The 24,941-nt window shown below is 56.4% G+C and overlaps 1 protein-coding gene across 4 annotated transcripts in view; it reads left to right on the top strand.

Moving 5' to 3' along the window:
- The window catches only part of RGS3 (regulator of G protein signaling 3), a 115,840-nt gene that overhangs the window by 85,696 nt on the left and 5,203 nt on the right, over window positions 1-24,941 (top strand). For all 4 annotated transcript variants that reach the window (XM_008707996.2, XM_040631757.1, XM_040631759.1 and 1 more), the window contains 2 exons: window positions 14,873-15,805; window positions 23,666-23,730. In XM_008707996.2, coding sequence (XP_008706218.2) covers window positions 14,873-15,805; window positions 23,666-23,730 — 998 coding nt within the window. The remainder of the gene's footprint in view (window positions 1-14,872; window positions 15,806-23,665; window positions 23,731-24,941) is intronic.

Here is a 24,941-nt window from a genome sequence, read left to right on the forward strand (position 1 = left end):
TGTCTGTCTGTCTGTCTGTCTGTCTTTCTCAGGGTGGGGACCCACAGGGCCAGGGGCATGCTACCACTGTGTGCTGCTCCCCACTTCTAGGCTGGTCAGCTGGTTTTTGTTTCTGAGAGAAAGGAATGTTCGGTGACCACGAGTTGGGACACTGCTTGGGGAGCTAGCGTTCAGCCGTTCAGCCGGCCGTGTTGGTGATCATGTCAGGGATGCTAACTGTACTCCAGGCACCAGGGATGGCCGCTCTTGCCTAGTTCCATGTCAGGAAAGGAAGTGGTCTGGGTTGGGGGTGGGGGTGGAGGTGGGGTGGGGGGCGGGGAGACGGTCTCAGCCAGAGGGGCGGGGCGGGGGGGGGGATTGCCTCTGATTCGAGAGACTTCTGGTGAAATGCCCCGCGGGAAGCACAAGCGGGGATGCTGTGCCTCCTGAGCCCCTTAAGAAAGGTCCTGCACCTGCTCCCTTGGCTCCAGTTGAGAACCGTAGGGAGGGGATAATCGTTATGGACCTGCCCACCCCCACAGAGCTAACCACAGTGAGGGGACAGAGGCCAATTCTTTTATCAACTTGGAACCCTACACCTCTACTCTGGACCTGAGGTGTCTGGGAAGAACCTCTGTGCCGTGGGACCTCAGGGTTGTAGAAGAGCCAGGGTCCAGACTGGGAAGGAGCTGTGTCCACACAGCAGGTCTCTGGCCAGGACCCGGATGGAAGGACACTGCTTCCTGGAGCAGTGAGGACAGGATACACGGGTGCCCTTATCCTACCTGAGCTATGTAGTTCAGCTCTGAAGCTAGTACTCCTGACTTGAGATGCCTAGTTAAGGACGGAGCCACGAGGCCCCTGGCTGAAAACTTTCCACATCCTCCTGCCCTCAGGCCTATGGCTAGGGGCTGTCTGGCTCCTCTCTCGAGGTGGCTGGACTGCGTATATCTCTTGGAAGGAAGGAGCCACAGCGCCTGCCCACCAGTGCCTGTGGATCCCAGCCGGGGCACCGATGCCAGAGTCAAAGTTTCCACCAGGGCCCCTTGAGTCCTCCGTGCCCAGCCAAGGGGCACCTCCCTTCTTCCCCAGCCCTAGCATGTGGCATGGCTTAGCCCAGGGCGGGCCCTTCAGGGAGCCAAGTTCCACAACGGGGCTTGCTTCAGGCCTAGCCTGGCATCTGAGGCAGCCAGGGGGATGGTGAAGAAGGAGGCCGCTGAGGCGAGGGACCCCCTGTTGGGAAGTCTCCAGGGCCTTGAACCAGAAATCCGTGATGGGCTGCTGACTCCAGTACTTGGTATCAGTGCAAGCACTCCACCCCCAGCTTACTTGCCTTTGCATATGTTCCCATTGCCTGGAAAGCCCAGTTCTTCTCTCCAGGCCTTAATCCTGGAGAACCTAAACTTCGACAGCTAGAGCAAATACTCTGTGGGAGCCTGTCTGTCCATTGGTGGTGGTACCCAGAGTGGTTACTTCATGGCTTATTTAGGTGGGCTCTGGGCCTTACTCATCTCTGGGTCCCAAGGGCCTAGCCTGAGACCCAGGGCATGGTGGGAAAGGGCTAGGATGGGCTTTCCTTGGGGATAAGCCCTGATGTCCAAGTCAGCTCTTCCTGCCCATCTCCTGGCTCTGCGTGGCAGAGAGCATCTCTACCAACTCGAGGACCTAGTGAGGAGTCCCTTTGCAGGAGCCCTAGTTTCTGTGTGGGGCCGAGGGGCTATTTTGCTACCATAGGGCCAAGGGGTTGGGGGGTGGGATTTGACAGGAGGTGAAGCAGGGAGAATATTATCTTCAACCTGTCTGAGGTCATGGGGGAGGCCACTCAGGGGTCATGCTGGGCTGGGTGGTGTTCACATCATGGCCTGGGCCATCGAGGATGGAAGGGGCAGCCCCGGCTGCTTTGAATACAATGTCCATGGTCCTTTGCACAGACTACAGGGGCTTGGGGCCCAGCTGGGGCCCCCTTGGGAAACCGCCAACCATGGAGGTGGATTTGGGGTTTTGTGTGGGGGTGGTTCTCAGCCAGTTGGCTGCCTGGCTTCCCCAGAAGAGGAGGGAGTACCTATGCCCAGCTGGGTTCCTGGAGGCCCTTAGAGCTTCTTCCCATTTACTTCCCCAAGACCCTGGAGATGGCTGAGTCCATTTGCCTTCTGGACAGAGAGGGGACTAAGGCAAGAGAAGAAGGGCTTGCCTGAGGGTACATTCAACTCATCAGCCAAGTGGGGATGAGAACCCAGGTCTCTGGTCTCCCAGCCCAAAGCTCTCTCTATCACACTAACTGGATGACTCAGAGTACCTGGCTTTCATCTTGATGTTCCCCTTTTTTGGACTCCCCAGTGACACATTCCTTTCTAGAACCCCCTGGCTTACCAGCTAGAGCCTGGCTCTCCTCTGAAAAACTGGTGCAATAGAGAAAGCCCTTGCTTGGCCAACAGGCCAGAGACTGAGGCACCTTCTGGCTCCTACTCAACTGGATATCTCAGGCAAATATGCTTTTTCCCCCCTCTGGCTCAGTTTCCCCTTTGGAGCAACCAGGAACTGGACCAGATCCCTTGTAGGGATCCAGTTCTTTGATTCTCTGTAGACTCTCTTCTCTTCCTGGGTCCTGTGAGTCACTTGTCAGGGCCAGGGTCTGGCTCAGCAGGGAAGCAGCCCCTAACCTGTTCCTCAGGCACTGTTGGTCAGAGGCCTTCTCCTGTAAGCTGGAGCCCAGGCCAGGGCTGGGAGGTTTGCTGTTGTTTGTGGAGCCAGGCCGTTTCCAAGATGTCATTGCTCAGGGAAAACCGTCATTCCTCCCAGGGATAAACAAGGCTGCTTATGGCTCAGCCCGCTAAGCCCAGAGAGGCTGGAGCCACTCACAGCAGGCCAGCCAGGCTCAGCCCCGGGGAGCTGCCACCTTCCCCTGCACAGCCAGCTGCACCCAGGCATCTGGGATTGGGGTGGGGTTGGGGCAGGATTAGGGACAGGGGTGCTGGGGCCATGACCCGCTGGGGAGATCAGAGCCTCTAGGCACAGTGGAGAGGGCGGGGTGTGGGGTCCCAGGATTCCTTCTTTCTCTGGCAGTGGACCTCCGTCATCGTTCCAGATGTATGGATAGCTGCCAGGTGTGTTCTCTGTTCCAGATGGCCCAGGGCTTGTCCCCTCTCCCTGCCTGCCGTGGGCCAGCCTGCTTGCACCTGGCACCGTAGATCAGGCTGCTGCCGGAGAACTGTCAGCGGCTCCCAACTTAGAAAGGCAGGGGGTGTAGTAAGTTATTTGGAACTGGGCATGCTTTTGCCCATGTAGCCAGGGCTTTCTGTGGTGTCCTCAGTTACCTCTCGGTGGAGTTAGCCTCGGGCTACTAGCAGAACCCAGGCACTCAGGGCAGGGTGGCAGAGGGTGGGGGGAGAGAAGGAGCTGGGCAGAGCAAGTGGCTGGCCACAACCTTGGACAAAGGCTAGGGGCAGCTGCAGGGAGGGCCGTGGAATGGAAGGGGTGTGGCTGTGCAGCTCCTTCGGTCAGCGGTTGCGAGCGGTGCCCATCTTGGACGCGGAAACCTTCACTGCTCAGACCTTGACTGACGGAGTCCTCCGTTGATCTCAATAGTGGCTCTGAACTTGCCCTCTGTGCCTGTCTCCCTCCCTCCTTTCCTTCCACAGGCATGAAATACCGGGTGTGTACCACGCACTGGCCGGGTACTGGAGGTATAGACATAAAGGGCCCAATCTTTAATCCAGGGCTAAAGATGGGCATCTGATGCATGGTAACAGCACAGCTCCGATGGGAAGACTCAGGGAGGGGGAACCCTGGGAAAGCTTCTAACTCAGCCTGGGAGCCTCAGCAAAGCTTCCTGCAGGAGGTGAGGCGGAGTCTGGATGCCTAGGTGCTCGTCCATCCAAGGAGCGAGTCTCTATCCCGGTCTGCCCTTCCTTCTGTGCTTCCTGCCTGGCCATAGAAATCACCTGTGTGTGTCCAGATGCTGTTCTTTCTGATCCCAGGGGAGGCTGCCTAGTGTGATTCGTGTCGGGTTGTGGGCTCTGGACTGGAGCGTTACAGCTGTGCACCCTTGGGCAAGACACTGAAGGTCCCTTTGCGTCCATCTCTTGCGGTGATGGCCCGGCCTCGTCGGGTTAGATGCGGGGTGTGCGCATGCAGGGCTTCCTGGGCACCGATGCCGAGTCGAGGCAGCAGCTGAGCTCCGCTAGCACCTGACCTCACAGCGGCTGTTACTGAACGAGGTGATGTGGGCGAAGCGAGGCGCTTGGCATGGGGTCTGACACAGAGTTGGCGTTCCGGAAACAGGAGGCGGTGCAGTGGCTTTGTGTGTGGGGGGGGTGTTGGCATGTGATTCAGAGATGTGTACCAAGGAGGGGGGCTCATGGTGGAAGGAGGGAAGGGGGGGTGGACGCTGGGATGAAGGCTTTTGTTTGCCTTTTCAATAACCTTCTCAATTGAAATGGAACACACTTAGAGAAAGATTAGAACTGTATAGCTGATGAATTTTCACAAAGTGAACAAACTCTCCAGCTCAAGAAAGAGAACATTCTAATACCCCGGAAATACCCCCCTCCACCGCCTTAAAAGGAACCCCTGTCCTGACTTCTCTCATTGATCAGCGTTGCCTGATCTTGAACTTGGTATACCTGGACTCACTGAGCATGTGCTCCTTCATGCTGACTTCTCTGGTCCGCAGTTTGAGGATGAGGTTTGTGAACATTCTTGTACGTTTTATTTTGTTGGTTCTCACTGTCGTATTTCGTTGTGTGAATATCCTGCAATTTAGCCATTCTGCTGCTGAACCTTTGGGTTGTTGCCAGTTGGGGGTTATCATGAAGAGCACTGCTATGAATAGTCCCAGACGTCTTTTGATGCACCGTACATACTCCTCTGTTGGGTAAATACGTAAGGTTGACAATCGCTGAGTCATAAAGTGGTATGTAATTAGCTTTAGTAGATACTATCGTATAATTGTCCCAGGTGTGACACCAGTGCGCTCTGTGCGAGCTGTGTACGAGCGTTTCTGTCACTCCACATCCTCACCAACGTTATTGGCATTAGATGTTGTGATAACTAAATGTGGCTTTAATTTGCATTTCCTCGGTGACTAATGAGGTTCGGGACCTTTCCCTATGTCAACTGGCTACCTCGTAGTGAAGCGCCTCTTCAGGCTTCTCCCCTCCCAGCTTTCTCCTGGGTTGTCTTGTCTTTTTTTTTTTTACTGGTTTGCGGGAGCTTAAAAAATATTCCGGATGTGTTTTCACTGTGGGATATACACATTACAAATATCTCCTCCCACTCTGTGTCTTGCCTTTTCACTCTGAAGCATACAAATTCTTAATGCAGTCCGACCTGTCAGTCCTTTTCTTTCCGGAGAACGCTCATTGAATCCTGTTTTCTTGCCCATTACAAAGTTGTGGATGTGTTCTGTGTTACCTTCCAGAAGTTCCATTGTTTTATGTTTCCTATTTCGGTCTAAAATCCACTTGAAATAGATTCTTATGTATGGTGGATGTAGAGGTCAAGACTCATTTTCTCGGGGTGGTTATCCAATTAATTAAAAAAGAAAATCCTTTCTCACTGTAAGGGATCATCGTCTTTGTCAGAAATCACAGGCAATACACGTGGGGGTGATCTGAATTTGGAAGGATGAGTAGGATTTCGCCCCATGGACAAGAGAGGGGAGGGTATTCTAGGTAGGACGTACAGTGAGCAGAGAGGTTTAGAGGTGCCTGAGAGTAGAGTGTGTTTGGGGAACTACAAATAATTTAGTCCAGTCAGAGGGAAGGGAAGAGAAATGGCGTTGTAGGGAGGTCAGTTGGCAGGGGCAGAACGCACAGGGGAGGGAGGTGGGATTATCCCAGAGGGAAAGAACGGAGGAATATAATCAGGTTCTTGAGAAAGTTCCATGACAGGAGGAAGCAGGAGGATGGTTTCGGAGCAGACTACAAACCCAGATGACCCAGCCTCAACATCACCCCTTAGCAGAGAGCACATCTGCTTCAGGGAGGCAGTGGTGGACGTAGCAGGGTGCCTGGGGCCTTGGAGGTGACCTTGGCCACAGGATGGTGGCTGAGTCCAATGGCCAGATATCCATTCTAGTGTCCTGGAATGGAAAAGCCTCCCCCCTCGACTCCCCACCCAGTGCCTCACAGCGCCTGGCCCAGGTGGGTGCTGGGTGAGGGAGGGGGATGAGGAGAGGCTGTGAAGGAGCCGGAAAGGAGGCCATGGGGTAGTAGAAAGAGCAGGGCTTTGGAGCCAGGCTGACCGTGGTTTCCATGCGACTCCTCTACTTACCTGCTTGGTGACCCTGCACGTCACTGAAACTCTCTGAGCCCCAGTCCCAGTTTCCTGATTTGCCAAATGGGGCCAGTGGAACCGACCGTACAGGGCTGCTGGGGGTGAGAGAGTACATGGAGAGCAATTATGACAGTGCCTGGTATCTGGGAGGCACTCAGTTCATGGTTTCTCTCTTCCTCTCCCCCCATCATTATCGTTGCTTTCTGTTTCCATCATCTGGCTTCACCTTCCCTATCTCTACAGCATCACGTAGACATGGCTCTCGGGGTGAAGTCCAAATTCCTGAACATACCCATGCTTCTGCTCATGGAACCACCTGCTCTTCCTGGAATGTTCCGTGCTGTCTCTGGCTTTGGCCTGGGTATCCTCTCCCATCTCTGTCCCCATTACCTCCTCCAAGAGCCATCCCCATCTTTCCTGCGGCCTCTGTGCTTCCATAACCCCCTGGGGGGGGGAGTGTGGTGGGTGGGTGGGTGAGTGACATGAGCTGCTCACCTGGTTCTCTGCCCCATAGACCAGCACCTTCATGGAAGGGACGGTGTCTTGCCACTGTTTGCCTTGCACAAGCCCTGGCACATGGCTGGGGCTCTGTTGGTATTTGCTGAGTACTCTGGGGGTTGGTGGGGGGAGTAAGTGAGCCAGGGACACAATCCTGATGAGCCAAAGCAGGGCCTGCACGGGCCACAGACGCTGGCAGGAGAGCAGAGAGCCATCTAGCCAAGGCATCCCAGGGAGTGTTTAACTGGGCTCTGGGGGATGGGCAGGAGACAGACCTGAGGAGGTGGAGACAATAGGGAAGTGAGACATGGTGTGGCTCAGACAGAGAAAGGGGGTGCCAGGTGGGAAGGGGAATGGTGGTGGAGCCCACAGGGGGCTGGTTCTGAGCAGAGAGCCCAGAGGTGGGGCAGGAGAGCCCCCTGGGGTCTGGTGTTCTTCTGACTGAGGCTCCAGTCCCTGTGGGGACAGGAAGCAGCTGGGACAGCCCTGCTCTCCACTTCCATGCCTTTCAGAAGAGAAGAGAGCTGAGGTATGGAAAGGGTCTTTTGGTTGTGGGGACTCCCAGTCCAGGCCCCCACACACATTGAAGCAGTGGCGTCTGGGTCCCGAGAGGAGGGGGAGCTTGGTCCGGGAAAGTCACCTGTTGGGAACTGCTTTCCCTACCCAGTGAGAAGCTGGGCATCCAGGATGGTGTTGGGGTATCCCAGTAAGCTCCAAAGGCCAGGCCCGAGGACACGTTGTTCTGGCTTATCCAGGTGGTGGTGCCAAGAGTAGGGAAGCTTCTAAGAGGGGTCTCCTCACTTCTCATTCCTGAGGATTCTTCTTCCCTGCGTGTTGGCTTTGTCCTGACAGTTTCTGAGCTGGGAAAGCTGTTTGACTGTGCCTCAGTATTGCTTTCAGGCAATGGGTATGGTATGCTCCCTGTCGTGGTGCGTTGCCCTCCTGAGTCCCCGACAGACCCGTGAGGAGTTATGGGATCTTAGGAATGGAGAATTTTCGGTCTGCATTCAAACTCCTCCTTCCCTTCTCTCCTGCAGTTGGGCCTCTGTGAATAGGACGCATGAATGGGTAGCTATCTCCAGTGAGCCTGCTGTCTCCTTATCTGGGGACAAGGGGCTGCTGAGGTCCTGTCTCTTCTGCATGGGCTTCCCATGTGTGTTGGAATCGGTCCTGCACTAGGCTCTGGTCTGCATGCCTGTCCTGACTCCGTCGTATGATGGAGGGTACATCACTTCCCTTCTCTGGGCCTCACTTACCCTATCTGTTAAGTGGGCAGAATTATCTGGGGAGTCAGAGAAAAGTCAAGATGCCAGCCCTACTCTTAGGGAAACTTATCCAGTAAGGTCTGGAATTGGGCCCAGATATAGGTATTTTTTAAATGTCCCACCAGTGATTCTAAAGTGTACCTCTCTTTTGAGAACCAATAGTCTGGATCAATGCTATTTTTAATGTGTAAATTACGCTTGGAATCTTGGTAAAACACAGCTTCTGATCCAGCAGCTGTTGTTTAAAGGCTAAGATTCTATATTTCATGTGGGCTTCCAGGTGCTGCTGCCGCTGCTGCTGGGTTAGGGGCCCCACTTTAGGTACTAAGGGTCTAGACGGTCCTGTGAAGTTCACTGGATTGCTCATTCATTCATTCCTTCATTCATTCCTCGTCAAACACTTGAGATGGGGAATGGTGGGAGGTGAAGCCAAAGGGAGAGAGAGCCCAGACTCTCTCAGGGCTTCAGAAGTTGGACTTCATCTGGACGGCACTAGGGAGCCTTGTCAGGGCTTTAGGCAGAGGAGTGACAGGGTCAGATGTGCATAAAAGGTTCCTCTGGCATGGCGACCGAAGGGGGCTGGGCTGCCGCTGGGAGGTCCTCATCAATTCCGGTGGGAGATGACAGTGTCTGGAGGGAGGTGGTGGTAGTGGAGATGGAAGGAATGGAGAGATATTTTTTTTTCTAAGTTAATCAACTTTGTTTTTAGAGCAGTTTTAGGATTGAGAGGAAGGTATATAGAGTTCCCATATACTCTCTGTTCCCACACTTGCATTTCCTACCCTAGTGGAATGATTCTGAAGATTTTCCAAGGGACAATCAAGAGGTTTTGGTGACTGGCCAGAGTTGGGGGGGGAGGGTGGTAATGAAGGGACAGTGAGAGAGGATGATACCCGGGTCGCTGGTCTGGGCAGCTGGCAGTGGCATCCTTAATGGAATGGACCCGCATTCAGCTTGGGGCACGTTGAGCTGGGGGCACTGGCAGGATGTGCAGAGGGCGGTCTCTGTCTCTGTGCCTGGGCTCTAGCCACACAGGTGTCCTCCGATCTGCCAGGGTGCTGGCCCGCCTGCCCACCGCGCAGATCTGGGGCTCAGTGCTGTTGCAGAGTGGCCTTCCCCACCTGCCACTGCATTCTCTCCCGCTGCACCTTACGGTTTTCCTGTCCATCACCGACCACGCTTTGTATCCGTTACGTGCTTCTGCGGGCAACATCGTGGCTCGTGTCAGTCCTTCCTCTCTGGCCTCAAAGCTCCGCCAGGACAGGGATCGTGTCTTTCTCATTTCCTGTCATACCCACAGAGCCTAGGACAGTATTTGGGAAGAGCTCTGTTTCACGAGTGCTTGGTGAACACTCGCCTCTGGGATCTAGATTCAGGAGACAGGTTGGGGCTGGCAGTGTGGGCTGGGCGGTGGCCAGGTGGCGCAGATGGCGACTATAGCCTAGGGAGGGGATGGGTGCACAAAGGAGGGTGCAGGACTGAGACGGGCAGGGGCCGGAGACGGGTTCCCATGGATGGGCCAAGAGGCCCAGGACCTGGTGGAAGAGGGATCGTCAGACGGGTGGGGGGAGATCCAGGGAAGGAGATGTCAAAGTTGGGCTATCCCGCGATGGTCAGGGGCTGCACATGCCCACTTGGTGCCCGGCTCTGGGCGCACGTCGGCTCAGCACTCCTCCCACTGCGCTGAGGAGCTGGTAGCAATGGCTGATGGAACTGAGGCTCCGAGAAGCTCTGCCTGAGGTCACCTGGCGGGTGAGTGAGGAGGGGGTCAGTCTCCAGAGCTCTCTCTGCTGTAAGGTGCTGTTCCCAGGGCCCAGGTTTGTGTCAGACCTGTCCTTTGGGGACGGGGGAGGAGGAGAATAGCCTGGAGGCTCTGAGCTGGCGGGCAGAGGCAGGGTGGGGGCTCCGGCCTCTGGGTGTCAAGAAATCAGGCTGAAGAGCTGGACCAAGGCTGGGCTGGGGGAGCGAAGTGTTGGCCAGGCAGCTGAGCTTTCTGGAAGCCAGCCTCACGCCAGGGACCCGGAAGCCAGGGAGCTGCTCAGGAACCCAGAACGTGCCAAACTTGAAGGAGCAACCCCGTCTCAAAAGTCAGGCCTGGAGGTCAGGCGCTGGTCAGGAATTCTAATAGCCTCTCCCTTTCTCCAACCACGTTCCAGTACGCAGAGCACTTTCCTGTCCTTTCTCAGACTTGGTCCCCTTAGCCCTCTGGAAGGGGGGTGGTGGTGGTGGCAGGAAGTGTCCTCACTTCACGTCCCATTTCACGGCAGAGGAAACCAGAAGTGACAGCCCGTCACACAGCTAGCAGATGCTGGAGTGAGGATCCAGTGGAGGGCTTCTGGCTTTCTGTCCGCAGGGCTTCTGGCTTTTTCTGTCCCGGTGCTCTATCTGTAAAATCTTAGCTGGGTAAGGGCCACCCAGAGACAAAGGCAAACCCCAGTTCACACCCCCTGCCCCCCCCCATTGCAGGAAGTGGTTTTTGAGGGCAGATGCAGAGCCTAGCATCTGTGGTGGCCGTGATGAGTCATCTCAGGGTGAGAGCTGCAGGTTGACTCTGGGGTCAGCAGACCTGGCTCCACATTTGGTAGCTATGTGACATTGGGCAAGTCACTTCCAGCAGCTCACTGCCACCCCCAACCCCAGCAGCAGGGCGGGGGTGTGTGTGTCTGGGGCTCAGGAGATGTTCTGGGAGCCCCACCTGCCACCCTTCCCGGCCTCTTCTGAGCCCTAGATTGGACTGGGGGCAGAATTTGATTAGATCCGAAACAGCGGCTTCATTTAGAGGGCCTGGCTCATTTCCTGTGTGCTAGCCGGCAACACTGGGAGAGAATTAACACTGGTCCAGCCAAGCCAGCGAAGTGATGGATGGGCGGGAGCGAGGCAGACTCCCCACAGGAAGGGAACAGCTGCACGGAGCACTCTGGACCCAAAGCCCTGGGCCGGCAGGCGGATCTCTCTGGGGCTCTGGGGCTGGATTCTTATCACCCCAACCTGTTGCAGAGCTGTCTAACTGGGTGTTGCCTGTCAGCTGCGGGACCTCCTCCGTCAGAGCGTTCACCACAGGCCTCAAGACCAATTGTCCAGCTTCTGTTTTTTTTCTGCTCAACGGAGGGCAGGGATTGTGTCTGACTCGTCCCCTTCTGTCCCTCCAGGGTGTCCCTCGGTGCCTGGCGACTGAACGAATGCACGTGTGTTAGGACGCATGCCTGTCCCCGCAGTCCTTCCCCCACCCCCGCATCCTGCTCACACTGCCCGGAGCAGTTTTGACGTAGCGGGGCCCTGCGTGTGTCATTCTGTCCTTCATAGGACAATCCCACGCCTGGCATCCCTTGTGACGTACTCTCATCTCTTATCTCTTTTCCTGTCCTAATTCCCTCACGGACACCCCTCCCCCCAGATTTCTGAGGTTTCCTGGATTTACTCCAGAAGCCCCCTCCCCCCAAGGCACTCCCCACTCCAGCTCGCCCAGGAACACTGGGCTGACCAAACCCATCGAGGCGCTCACATGAGCCCGATCCTGGAGTGCAGGGAAGAACCAAAGAGCTTGGCTGGTCCTTCTTTGCCGGTGTCTGCCCTGTGTGTAGGGGGCCCGGGTGAGGGCCTCAGGTAGTACTCAGCCTGCCTGCTTCCCACTAGACTCCTGGGTCCACCATACTTGTGTGGAAGGGCCCAACAAAGCCAGGAGACACCGTTGGCTAGAGACATGAGTGCTGGTACTAAATCAGCCTCCAATTTCGTAGGTAACTCCCTTAGCTTCTGGGACCTCAGTTTCCCCATCTGTAAAGTAAGACTGCACTAACGATAGCCACCATGTTATCCAACGCTTCGCCTGGGCCAGGCCCTGTGGGGAGCACCGAGGATGGGTCCCATGAGTCCCGGGTAGTATCATGGCCCTGTTCCAGGTGAGGGGACAGGGACTGAGAGGTTGGGAGGCTGGCCAGAGTCACACAGCTGGAAAGTGACCCCGCTGACATCTGAACGCTGATCCCTGGGCACTCTCAGAGCCCTTCGCTCCTGGGTGGTTTCTCTGCTGCCCCGGGGGCGGGGCCCTCTGGGGACAGAGGCACTTCCCCTGCTGGCTTTGTTTGGTTTGGCCTCAGTTTGAGGCAGGATTGGCAGAGGCAGGCTGACTTGCATTTCTGGTTTTGGGTCTGTGGCTGCACTTTCCCGAGGGAGGGGTAGGCGGGCTCAGGCTCAGTCAGTTCTGGGACAGGCCTGGCCCCACCCCCACCCCCCAGGAAAGGGGAAATGCGGCTTGCTCCCCTCTCAGGGCCACTCCGTGCCAGGCCCCGAGGGTACCGGCTGCTGCTTCCTTCCGTCTGTCCTTCCAGGTTGGGGGTCTGGCCAAGGCGGGGGTGATTGAATGTGGGGCACGGGAGCTGGCTGTTTGTTTTCCTAGAGGAGAACGCTCCCTGGTGGGTGGGGTGAGGGACAGAGGACTGGGCTGCTCTGGAATGAGATCAGAAGCAGGCCTGGGAAGAAAGAGCCAGAGGCCCTGCTCTAACCCCAGCCGAGTCCCAATTGGTGCGGCTGCTTTGGGACATGTCTCTAGGTCACTGTCCAGGCTGGGCCTCAGTCTTGCTGTCTGTCCGTCAGCAGGGGAGCTGTCTCTGTCCCTGGGAACAGTCTGATGGGGCTAAGGCACAGATCTTGGTTTCTAGATGAGATTTTGGGATTGAGAGGCCCGCCATCATAATCACCAACTTTGAATCTGGGTATTTGGCTGCATTTGCTTCCAGGGGTCCATCCAAAGATGGGCTGCTGTTTGAGGTTTGTGACTTCAGCTCTTCCCTCTAGACCCATTGTTCCAGTCACCACCACTGCCACCACCACCAGCATCCCGTTCGAGAGCTTTATACTTTCAGGGTGCCTGGCTGGCTCAGTCGGTAGAACGTACACCTCTTGATCTTGGGATCGTGAGTTCAAGCCCCACATTGGGCGTAGAGCCTACTTAAAAGAAAAAAAAAAGAGCTTTATACTTTTCCATGTTTATTCTCCTGGTTTGTCACTTGTGCGTGTTGGTTATCTCATTTAATGGGTGGGGACCTTGAGATCAGAGGTTTTAGTGACTGGCTTTCCCTGGCCCCGCTGTGTGATTTGCCCTTGGCTCCTGTCCCTCCCTGGGCCTCAGGCTCCCCCTCTGTGCTCTGGGGACTTGGGATCATGGATGTTTCAGGGGCTGAGGCTGTGAGGTGTGAGGTGTCCTTGGGTGGAATCATCTCCCACCTGCGGGTACGATTTACAGGGCAGGGAGTCCCTGTGGGTGGACATGTGTCTTCGGCTGTGCCTGAGAACCAAACCCTGGCCAGATCATCCCAGAGTCCTCTAAGGCCCTGTCTGCTGTCTTGCCCCTCCATCTTCTCCATTGGGTGGGGGGAGCTCCCCTTTCACTTTCATGCTCCCAGCCCATGGCTGTTACCCACACCATGCTTTCATATCCGCTCTGGTGCTCCCAGATGCCAGTGGGACCCCTGCCATGTGTGGGCAGCAGTCTACGGTTGCCTTGAGCCACGGCTGGGCCACTGACTCCCAGACAGGAGCCTGGCTGGGGGTTCGCCGTCACAGGCCTGAGCAGGCTTCTCAGCTTTGGGCACAGCGCGTCAGTCCTGGGCGGCTGGGCAGTAGGGGCAGAGTCACTGTTCATAGTGTACAGCACGGCCGTCCATCGAATGGACGTTAACGGTCTACGACGAGGGCTCTTAACCTCTGTTTGGGGAGTACTTACCTCTCAGGTTCTCAGCCAGCGTCCGTGTGTGCGTGCGCATGTCGACACGCACATTCCCACATATCTGTAAGTCCCCAGGGATGTGTGGCTACTTTCCCCTTCGTTTGTTCTAGGTGGCCATGGCCTCTTGATGGGTGAAGCCCAGACTCCAGATAGTGCTCGCTCCAGCATTCCGAGTCCGTGGGTGTGATGCGCGGCCCGGCCCAGGCTCGAGACCTGCTTCCCCCCTCATGTGGTGGCGGCCCCGTGGATATTCCTGCCCCTTCTCTGAGCCCCAGCCTTCCTGCGAGCCAGCTGCCTTTCAGACTTCATCAAGGGCACTATTTTTCCCTTTGCAAATGAAATCTGTAGGAGTCCAGCAAAAACGCTGAGGGTTCCGAGGGTTGTGTGTCGGGCCGGAAATGCTTTCTTTCTCTATGTGGAGCTCCTGAGCTGCCTCCAAACACAGTTTAAAAACCACTAGGTGGATGATCCCTCAGTGAGGTCCCCATGTGTCTGTGACATCTGTGTCATCCAAGGGTGGGCAATATTGTGAAGTTCTGGTTTCATTCCAGTTTGCTAGTTTCAAAGAGATACTTAAATATTCAGAGCAAGTTCTTGTTTGAATGGGATTTTTTAAAACTTGGGTTCAGGTAGAAGATACCCTTTGGCCAGGCCCAAGGTTCTATCACTTTGTGATTGCTCTGGCTTGGGGCTTGGTTTGGTTCTGGTCCATGAAGCCGGAGACTGCCTGGCTCCTCCTCTCCTCACAGAGGCGCCATGACACTTCCCTCAGAGGGCCGTTGGGAAGATCGTATAAGAGGAGTGTTTAATTTGGCACGGCCCCGGCAGGCGATAGGATCCAGATAATAGTGGTTATTCCTCCTTCTTCCCCTAAATGACCAACCATGCTTTTGGTAGAGCAGACAGAAGATTTAGGCACGATGACAAGGGTGGGAACCCATGTGCAGCGAAGTCAAAGGGGCTTTCTGTTTCCATCTGGCACTAAAGCTTTTAGACTGTGGGGTGTCAGGTGTGGGGTTCGGGGCATTGCCTGATTTATTTCAGCCTCTGTGATGTTGGCTCATGCACGGTGCCTGGCATCTCATAGCCTGCTGTTCTGAACCTTTCTTGTTTGCTTTTTATTTCCCAGATGTTGGAGCCAGAGGCAGATGAGAAGCGAGAGATGCCCTTGGAGGAAGGGAAGGGGCTGGGTGCCGAGGACCCTCCACCCAGCAAGGACCCCTCTCCGGGCCAGGAGCCTCCTTCAGGACAAGACTTGTCACCCAACAAGGACCCGTCTCCTGGCCAGGAACCTTCTCCTGGCCAAGAGTCACCGTCCAGCAGAGACTCACCTTCCTGCAAGGAACCTCCTCCAGGCCAGGAGCCCGAGCCAAGCAAGGACTCCCCACCATGCCAGGAACCCCCTGCAGCCCTGGCCGTCCCTCCCTGCCAGGACCTTCCTCCTGGGCAAGAGCCCCCTCCCAGCCAAGACCTCCCTGTTGTCCAGGACGCCCCTGCTCAGGAGCTTGTGCCTTGTCAAGACCCGGCTCCCGGCCAGGTCCCCCAGCCGGCTGAGGAGACTGCAAGCTCTGGGGACCCTCCAGCAGCCACCAGGGACCCGCCTGTGGCCTCCAGGCCAACCTTCGTGATCCCCGAGGTCCGGCTGGACAGTGCCTATAGCCATAAGGCCGGGGCGGAGGGGGGCAGCCTGGCCGATGAGGAGGATGCCGACGAGGCTGAGGACGGGGAGGAGGGGGAAGAGGAGGAGGAGGACACGAGCGATGACAACTATGGAGAGCGCCGTGAGGCCAAGCGTAGCAGCATGATCGAGGCGGGCCAGGCCGAGGGCGGCCTCTCCCTGCGGGTGCAGAACTCCCTGCGGCGGCGGACGCACAGCGAGGGCAGTCTGCTGCAGGAAGCCCGCGGGCCCTGCTTCGCCTCCGACACCACCTTGCACTGCTCGGACGGGGAGGGCGCCACATCCGCCTGGGCCATGCCTTCGCCCCGCACCCTCAAGAAGGAACTGGGCCGCAATGGTGGCTCCATGCACCACCTCTCCCTCTTTTTCACGGGACACAGGAAGGTAAGAAGGCCGAGGGTAGGCGATAGTGGGTCATAAATGAGGTGTTGGGGGCAGGGAAGAGGATCCAGAAGCTACAGGAGATGAGCGTTGCCATCCCTCATGGCGCTCTCCATAGAATAAAATTAAAAACAACAAAAAATAAATTGTATAGCATAATGCCAGCACAGGGCAAATGTGTGCTCTCTCTCCACATGGCACCTCTCTAAGCCTTCCAGGAAGCCTTGTACCCATTAGACAGAGGATACAGCTGAGGCACGGAGGGACCGACAAGGCCACACCTGCACTTAAGCCCCTGACTCTGACTCCAGGTGCTGTGCTCTTACAGCTCCTTTGGACTGCGGGTCCCCACCGAAGTAGAGCAGCTGTGGCCTCGCCCAGGACATCGTGCGTTTGCAACCCAAAGGTCTGAGACATTTGCTGGAGGACTGTCTCCTGTAGTAGAACAATTTAGACTAAGTCCAGGCCTAGTCAGCCTAGAAATCCATCAGCCAACAATGACAGCACACATTTACCCTGTGCTGCCGTTATGCTACACAATTTATTTTTTTGTTGTTTTTTATTTTTTGAGAGAGAGAGAGACAGTGAGTGCATGACTGGAGGGGAGGGGCAGATGGAGAGGGAGAGAGAGAATCTTAAGCAGGCTCCATGCCCAGCACAGAGCCCGATGCGGGGCTGGATCTCACAACCCTGAGATCATGACCTGAGCCGAAATCAAGTGGCGGACACTTAACCAACTGAGCCACCCAGGCGCCCCAATTCTAAGCAGTTTAGCTGACCTCACTGATGCTCACAGCAGCCCTGTGAAGGAGATACTGTTGCGGCTGCCTACAGATGAGGAGACTGAGGCACTCGGGTTGTCTCACTTACACCAGACCACACGGTTTATAAATGTCTGCACCAGAATTAGATTCCGGCTCCAGGGCTGGGCCTCATCCCCACCGTGCTCTCTGCCTCTCGCAAATATTTATAAATAGATGAAAAAGTGTTTATTGATTTCCTGCCGTGTGCCGGGCCCTGTGCTCCGTGCCACTGCGGTGCCGCAGGAATGTGTGAGGCTGATCTCAGCCTGGGAGGAAGGAATTATCTGTGTGGGTTGGGAAGCTGGCCCCGCAGTGAAAAGATTGCATCATGGCCCCGAAGCCCACCAGCCAGCTTGAGCCTGGGCTGTGTCTCTCACTTACCGTGTGGCCCTGGGTGAGTCACTCGGCTCCTCTGTGAAAAGCAGAGACTAATTACACTCCTATCCCAGGGAGGCTGAGGATGACCCGGAAGAGCCTTAGTGCCGGTGACCTTAGTGCCGGCGCTGGTACATGGTTTTGAGGTGCCGGCAGCCAGCGCGGTGCAGGGTGTTGTTCCGACAACATCGTGAGGCTGGGGGTGGGGGGATAGGCAGGGACCTGGGGGTTCATGGAGGGAAAGACCTCAGGGAGTTAGGCCACCAGGGAGAGCTTCTGGAGCAAGATGCCCCTTGGCTCGGGCTCGATGGCTGAGCAGGTTTAGAATAAAGAGAAGATGAGACAGGTGTTCTGGGAAAGTGGACACGACCCGGGCACACTGTTCGTAGAAGCCAGTCTGGCTAGAGCAGGAGATTGCTACAATGCAGGCATGGCAGACGCGTGGCACTCACGCTGCCCTTCCTGCCTCCACACCCGGGGCAGACATGACTAATGGATTCCAGCGCGTTTCCCCACTGAACTGGGCCATGGCTTCGGAAGCCTTCTTCCCCTCAGGCACCAGTAATAAGACTGACTTCACACTTGAGAGGACACTGCTGCAAGGTGGTTAGACTGGAAGGGGAGGCTGGGACCCCCAGAAAAGGGCACAGATTTTGGAACTAAATCCCAAAGGAACTGGGACTGGATCTTAGTTTCCTCGTCCACAAACATGTGTGGTTCTAACTTTGATGTGCTCCGTAATGACCAGGAGGACGTTATTAATACGTAGATTTCTGAGTCTCCAACCCCAGGCTTCTGGAATCAGAATTTTGAGCAGGTGGTGCCCAGACCCTGCATTTTAAACAAGCCCCCCTGGGACTGTGCTGGTCCCCATAGTTGGATATCACCATCTTTGGCCATTTCTTGATGCAGCTGGAGAGAGTCTAGAACTCTGCCCTACCCAGGTGAGGCCTCGGGCTTGCTCAGACCAGGCCTGGCCACTCCTCTCCGGAGGGCACTGAGATCCCAGGGCTCACACCCGCCGGGCCTCCTGATTCTGATTGGACACCCCCTCCCCAAGACCCTTCCGAGTTCCGTTCTGTATGTAAATACAAATCTCTGTAGACAGATACATCCACACACCTTCATGCTTACCCTTCTAGTTCCCCCAGCCAGCTGATCTGAGATCCGATTGGGGGGCAGGGGCTCCTGCGCAGGAGTCCGGCAAGCCTGGACCAGCTCTGTCGTGTTTCAGCTTCCTCCTTTGGGAGCCCAAGGTTTTCACTGGCATCCCCCACCCTCTCTTGGCCTCTTGTTTCCTTTCTTGGGCTTGAGCGACAGAGTTGGCAGGGGCCTCAGAGGCTGTGCTCCCATGGTTTCTGCTGACCCAGCTGCCCGTCCTTCATCGTGTGTATGCGGCTCACTGCAGCCAGCCGGCTCCGCTAAGAGCCCTGCCCTGCAGCTCGAGGCTGGACAAGCCCCTGGTCCCGCGCCATCCCTCACTGCCAGTGGGCCTGTGGCAAGTCCCTGCCCTTTCTCTAAACCTCAGTTTCCTTCATCAGCGAAATGGGTATGGTAATCATACCTCCTTTGTAGGACTGTGGGGAAGATTAAGTAGCCCGATGTGGGTGGGGTGTTGGGGGCAGTGCTGGTACTAAGCACTCGGTGGGTGCTCCATAAATGGGAATCCTGTGATGACAACGAGGAGGAGAGCAGTAGCAAGCGGGGTAGCAGTTATGCCTACATGTACAAACACCAAGTGCCTCCAGCTCCCTTTCCTGGCCCGCACGATGCTGCTGCAGGGAGGGCCCCCTTGTCCTCGTCCTCCAGCAGGGACCCTGAGGCAGAGGGAGCAGTGTTTTGTCCCCGGCCACACAGCAGGTGCAGCTAGAGTGGGGCCGTGGCCTCACCCTGCCCAGTCCTCCCTGGCTCTACCGCAGACCCTGCACACCTCACCCCAGGCTGGTGAGGGACGGGGTGTGGGGGGCTGGTGGCGGGGTGGGGAGGCAATGGGTTCGCTCATGACTTCCATCTTCCTGGCTTGGGTCTGGCTTTCTTGGGAGGATCAGCTGCTGCCTACAGGCCACTGTTTCCAGGCTGTGCCAGGCAGGAGGTGAAGAGGAGAGGGGCGAAGTCTTTAGGAGGAGTCAGACAGACCTGAGTTCAGATCTCAGCTCTGCATCCTCCTTCCTGGTCCTGAGACCTTGGCCCAGTTATGTCTTTCTTTGAGCTTCCGTTTTTTCTTATAAAGTGGGAGTGCTAAGTCTTCCTGGAGTTGTCCCAGGGATTCGAGAAGATTGCAGTATGTGGAAAGCTCTGTGTCTGTGGCAGGGATCTTGTCAGGATGTGAAACTCAGGCAGGCCAGACAGAGCTGGTGTGGCCCTGGGCTGCTGTGTGGCTGCGCTGAGGCTGCCCGGAGGGCATGCAAGCTGCCTGTCACAGGGGCGACAGTCCCTGTGTTACTGCTCCCCCTACCTGTCAGCCTGCCGTCTTGTGTGCGGAGTGATGTCTTTCTACTAGGGGTAGGAGCACCTGAACCGGACAGACCTGAGAGATGGCCCACTTGCCGCGGTCATTTTACAAATGGGCTGCCTGAGGTGCAGAGAGGAGAAGACCTCCCCTGGGCCATCCCCTGGGCCCGGCTCCCTGTGCCAAGTTGAGCTGTCTCACAGTGCCCTCTGCTGCCGGACCCTTGCCTTGCTGGCTGCCCCCTGGTGGCCCCGCGGGCAGATCCACGGGCCTGCATCTGCCCTTTTCCTGGGAGCCAGGGAAGCCCTGAGCAAATCTGTGTCTGGGCCCAGGTTGCTGCCCTTCAGTTCCGCCTCGGGCTGGCCTGGCGTGGCCCAGGGTCAGGGGTCGTTCTTTGACAGTGAGGAGACTTAGGCTGCAGCCCCTCCCTGGCCATGCTTCCTTCTCCCCTCCTCCTGTGGGGACTGGCTTGGGCAGAAGCCGGCTGCCACAGCAAGCTTCCCGCCTAGGCGGGAGGTCAGACCAGAGGGCCCCTAAGATGCCTTCCAGCTCCAAGACATCTGGCCTCCTATTTACAAAACGCTTAAAGAAGAACGATTCCCTACGTCTCAACGAATATGTGTAGCCTTTAGATCCAGTGCTTCCACAAGGTTCTATGGGTTCTACGATAAAGTACGGAAGCTGAGGTTACGGGGTCCCCCAGGCTGGGCCAGGTCAGAGGGGGACAGGGTGTGGGGGCCTGGCGCCAGCCACGGCCGGGCAGCCCCGGAAGTTGGGTCAAGGGCAGTGAGAGGAACCAGGTGAAGCCCCTGCTCACAAGAGCCCTCAGTCAGGGTCGGGCTCCGGCGCCAGGCCGTTGCCAGCTTGTGGAGCCCAGGGCCTCGGTTTCCTCCGCTGTGAGTTGGGGCAGAGGACAACAAATAGTTTTCAGCACTGCCGTGAAGATGAAACGAGAGAAATACATTAAAGCCCATCGTTGCAGCTCCTGGCACGTAGGGAGCGCTCAGTGAACGCTCGCCATGACCGCCAGAGCTGGCCTGTACCAGGTACCGAGCCAGGCTCTTCCTGTGTGTTCACTGAGTTGATCCGCACCACGCCCCGATGAGGTAGGTCTGGTTATTATCCCCATTTTACAGATACAGAGACCGAGGCACAGAGAGAGGTCGTAACTCAGCTAAAGTCAATTAGCTCATAAGTCACTGAGGTAGGATTCCAATCCAGGCAGTTTAGAATCGGCACTCGTAACCACAACTATTATTATAGTTATAATTATAGTAAGAATTATAGTTATTATTCCAAGGGGCGGGGAGCGCCCAGGACCTGGAGTGGCCGGGTGGGGGCTGGGCGAGCCCCAGGGATTCCTGCCTGGAGTGAAGGGAGGGCTGGTGGCCCTGGGCTCCCCTCCATTTCCCTTTCAGCAGGGAGGGCCCTGTAGAGCGGCAAGGCAGTGGGGAGCAGATGGGAAGGAGAGGCCCTTTGTGTGCTGGGGACAGGGCAGACCTTGCCGTAGCTCCTGAAGAGGGGAGCCTTGGGGCCCACTGTGGGGCTGGGAATCAGAACCCTGACTTTCTGGCTCAGTTTCTTCTCTGTCTGGCCTGCAGACTACCCCCCTAGTGCCTGGGTTTCCCCAGCTGCTCTGGGGGTCAACGCCCAAGGCCTGGGCTATCAGGCAAGTTGGTGTGGTCCCTGCCGAAGATGACCCCCTCCCAGCAGTGGAAGGAAGAGCCCATTTCCCAGCAGTGCAGAGGCTGGGGGTGCGGGCGGGGCGGGAGTGGCCCCCAGGCCCATTGTGTGGGCTCGATAAAGTACGGAAGCTGAGGTTAGAATGGGAGGAAGCCCAGCGCCCGTGGCCCTTTCCCACGGGTGGGGGCTCCGGGCATTGCCTAGCCTGTCCAGTGTGACTGCAGCCTGTGTGTGCAATGGGACCACAGCGGGAAGACTCACTGAGCAATGACCCCGGGCAGCCCTGGTTAGAGGGGACACCAGCATTGGGCCACAGGGGCCGAGACTTGATCATGTGACTCTTCCAACAGCCAGGGGGCTGTCACCCCTCCTATGCTGTAGCTATTGAAGCTGAAGCTGAGAGGCTAAGAAACTCCTCCAGAGTTGGTGGAAATAGGATCAGTACCTGCTTCCTGCAAACCCGAGCTCTGGAATCACACACCATAGATGGGTGTATGCCTGGGTGTGCACGTACACACACGTGTTTACAACCCTGGCGGGGCAGTCTTCTCAGGAAGGAGTTGGCGCTTCCCCCGAGTCTTCTACTGAGAACATTCAAAATGTGCCTTTATCCTTACATTTGAGTAGCAGCCTCCTCTGGGGGAGAAACAGGGGCCTTAGATGCACACAGACCTAGATTCCAGCTGTCACTTCAATTCTGGGTGTCTTCGGACAAGGGACTTAACTTCTCTGAACCTCCATTTGCGTTATGGACTTACTCTGAAGATTAATGAGATAGGATCTGCAGAATGCCCATTCAGGGGTCTGGTCTATAGTACGAATTCATCCGTCCATCCGTCCGTCCACCCATCCATCCATCCATCCATCCATCCATCCATCCATCCATCCAAGAGTGTATATTCCACTGAAGCTAGTAGCTCCCCCTGCTGGCTATATCTGGAATAAGGCCACTTTTCTTTCTAGAATTAATAACTCTTTGAGAATTAGCCCATCTTTATTTTACAAGTGAGGAAACCGAGGCCCAGGATGGGACTCATGAGTCAGAGCTGAGATCCATACCGGGTGGCACTCTGTCTCGTCTTGGGCCATAGTGTCCATGCCCAGCCTGCTCTGAGCTCTAGCTCCTCTCCCATCTGAGAACATTTCCTGGGCTTCTGCTCTAGGGTGGCGCTGTTGGGGCCTTGGGTTTCCACTGAAGGAAGATGGAAAAGTACCAGCAGGGCAGGGGACACAGAGGACAGCCCTGGTAGAGATGGTGGGAATCTGAAGGGGTCTGGAGAAGAGGAGTGGCAGACTGGGGGGAAGAAGAGAGAGGGCATTCCAGGACGGGGACCCAGCACAGGCAAAGGGGAAGGGAGAGGATGGGTGGGGGAGGTGCAGTCTGTGGGCCGCAGGGGAGCAATGGGGGATACAGCTCCAAGCTGGGATTCAGGCAATGAGGGCCTCAAGACTCATTGTTCCCAGTCTGCTTTCCCTCTCTCGATGCATTCATTCATCTGACAAATATTTGTTGAGCTCCTAATCTGTGCCAGGCCCCATGAGGGTGACCCAGGCGGACAGAGGCCTTGCTCGTGAGAACTCACAGTCAAGCAGAGGGGACAGATTGAGAAAAAAGCCCTTTCGAATGTGGTGGGGACCTCAAAAGCGGTGAAGGGGGCACAGCCGTGGTCTAGGGGCCTGGGAGTGCTCCCTAGGTGAGGAGGCATTTAAGTGGCTTACCCCAGAGGTCTAGGTCTTTCCTGAGGCTGGGTCTTGGGAGTAAAGGGAGATGGGAGGGTCACAAAAGCATCCCCGTGGAAGGTGTTGCACAGGTAGAAGGCTGAGGTGAGGGGCACGTCAGGCGAAGGCGTTCCGTTTGGCTGGAGGGCAAGGTCAAGGAGGGTGCTGGAGCAGGGTCAGGCCGAGAGCTAAATGAAGGACTTGTAACTGATCTTCAAATGCACCTTTCTGCCCAGACCCTAAGATGGCAGACCCTGTATATCGTGTCACAGAGTTTGGCTGTTTCCCTGGGGGCACTGGGGAGCCATGGAAAACTCGAAGGCAGGAGAGGTTCTCTCAGGCTTGTATGACAGTTCACTGTCCGCACTGCTGACCAATCCCAGGTCTCTGTCAAACTTCAGAAGCTTGAGTTAGTCATTAGGATCTCGATTTTGAAATTAAGAAATCGGGGCTCGCAGAGGGACAGTGACTGGCCGAGTCACACTGCAGAAGCCCTCCTGTAGCCCTGCTCTCCAGTCTGCCCTCATGCCTGCAACGAGTAAGTGCTGGGTCTCTGGCTTTGCCCTCAACACTGTGTCTTCCGCTTCTCCGTCGCAAACCGGGCTTGTAGTTGCACCAGGATGAGACCCCTTTGGCTGGAGGGGGTGGGCCGGCCACACTACATGGACAGACTGTCCCCAGGAACGGGCCTCCCTCTCCCTCCCCTAAGGGGTAGGAGCTTTGCAGGAGTGGGGTGGGATGGTTTGCGGGCGCCGTTGGATCCCTGAGCCTCTCTCTGCTCAGGCAGCAGCCTTTGGACACCCAGACTATAACGTGTCTGTCTTTCTTCCACAGATGAGTGGGGCTGACACGGTCGGGGATGATGATGAAGCCTCTCGGAAGAGAAAGAGCAAAAACCTGTAAGTTGGAAAGATCCCTGGTCCTCAACCTTGCGGTCAGGGAGGCTCCCCAACCCCCTCTTCTTCCTCCGTCCTCGGGCTTGTCTCTCCTCCAGGGGTACAGGTGGGGAGAAGGGGCTGTGCCCAGTCCTGCCCTAGACAGACACCAGTGAACAAGATCTGAAGACTTGCCAGCGGCCCCAGGGTGGGCTCACTAGGGTCCAGAGCATCCTGCACTGCCCTCGGCATTCATGCAGTGAGGCAACATGCTGATTCAGTACCTGGAAGCCCCAGGGAACCAAGCAGAGGCAACCAGCCAGGTTGTCCTGGCCCTGGCCCAGCCTCTGAGCCAAGCAGTGACTGAGTGACCTTGACAAGAGCTTTGCTGCCTCTGAGAAAGAACGCGGGATTCCCCCTTTCTCCTCTTGAGCTCTCGAAGGCTCCAGTCTTGGGCATTGCCAGGAGGTGGCGCTGCTGGTCCAGGTAGCGCATCCCACACTCCCCAGCCTTTCTGGCCAAGGTCTGGGGCCTTACACATCTGTTCTGGAGGTTTGTTAGAGGTGCCAATTAAATGAACAGAGTGTATGTGGGTTCTCCTTGGGTCTCCTTGTACACCGGGGCCCCAGGCCCTGGAGACTAGGGGGACAGATGGAGAGGAGGCAGTGGGGTACATGGTAGAGCCAAGAGGGAGCCCCCCTCCCCTCCAAGTCGTGTAGTGCCCACCATTATGTACCAGTTGGGCCTGGGGGAGGGGGACAGGAGTCTTCCCAGATGCCTCCTACAGCCATTTCCCTGGCCTCTACTTTGGCTGGCGTCCATGACTCTAGAAACTCTTTCTCCCCCAGCTCCTCTGCCCTTGTTTCTGGGACAACTACAGGCTTCTCTCACTCTGCAGCCAGGAGCAATCCCGCTTTCTAGGGAAGGTGACATGCACCAAAAATAGCCCTTTGCGCCAACCAGGTATCACCAAAGCTCCCAGGGGTGCAGCAGCAGAGGCCCACGAGGGGTGGGCATCTGGGGTGCTGGAGCCGTCCAGGGCCGGTCCTAACTCTAGCCTCCCTTCAGGGCAGGCGCTGCCTTTTGAATGGCCGAAGCTCACATTCTTAAAAGCTTCGTCAAGGACTCTTAGAATCTGGGATAACAGTAAAAATAACTAATATTTATTGGGCCAGGCACTGTTCTATGCACATTCCATATATTATCTAATTTAATCTTTACCATTATTTTTCTTT

The sequence above is a fragment of the Ursus maritimus genome, unplaced genomic scaffold, assembly GCF_017311325.1.
Source record: "Ursus maritimus isolate PB19 unplaced genomic scaffold, ASM1731132v1 scaffold_17, whole genome shotgun sequence".
Classification (NCBI taxonomy): Eukaryota; Metazoa; Chordata; class Mammalia; order Carnivora; family Ursidae; genus Ursus; species Ursus maritimus.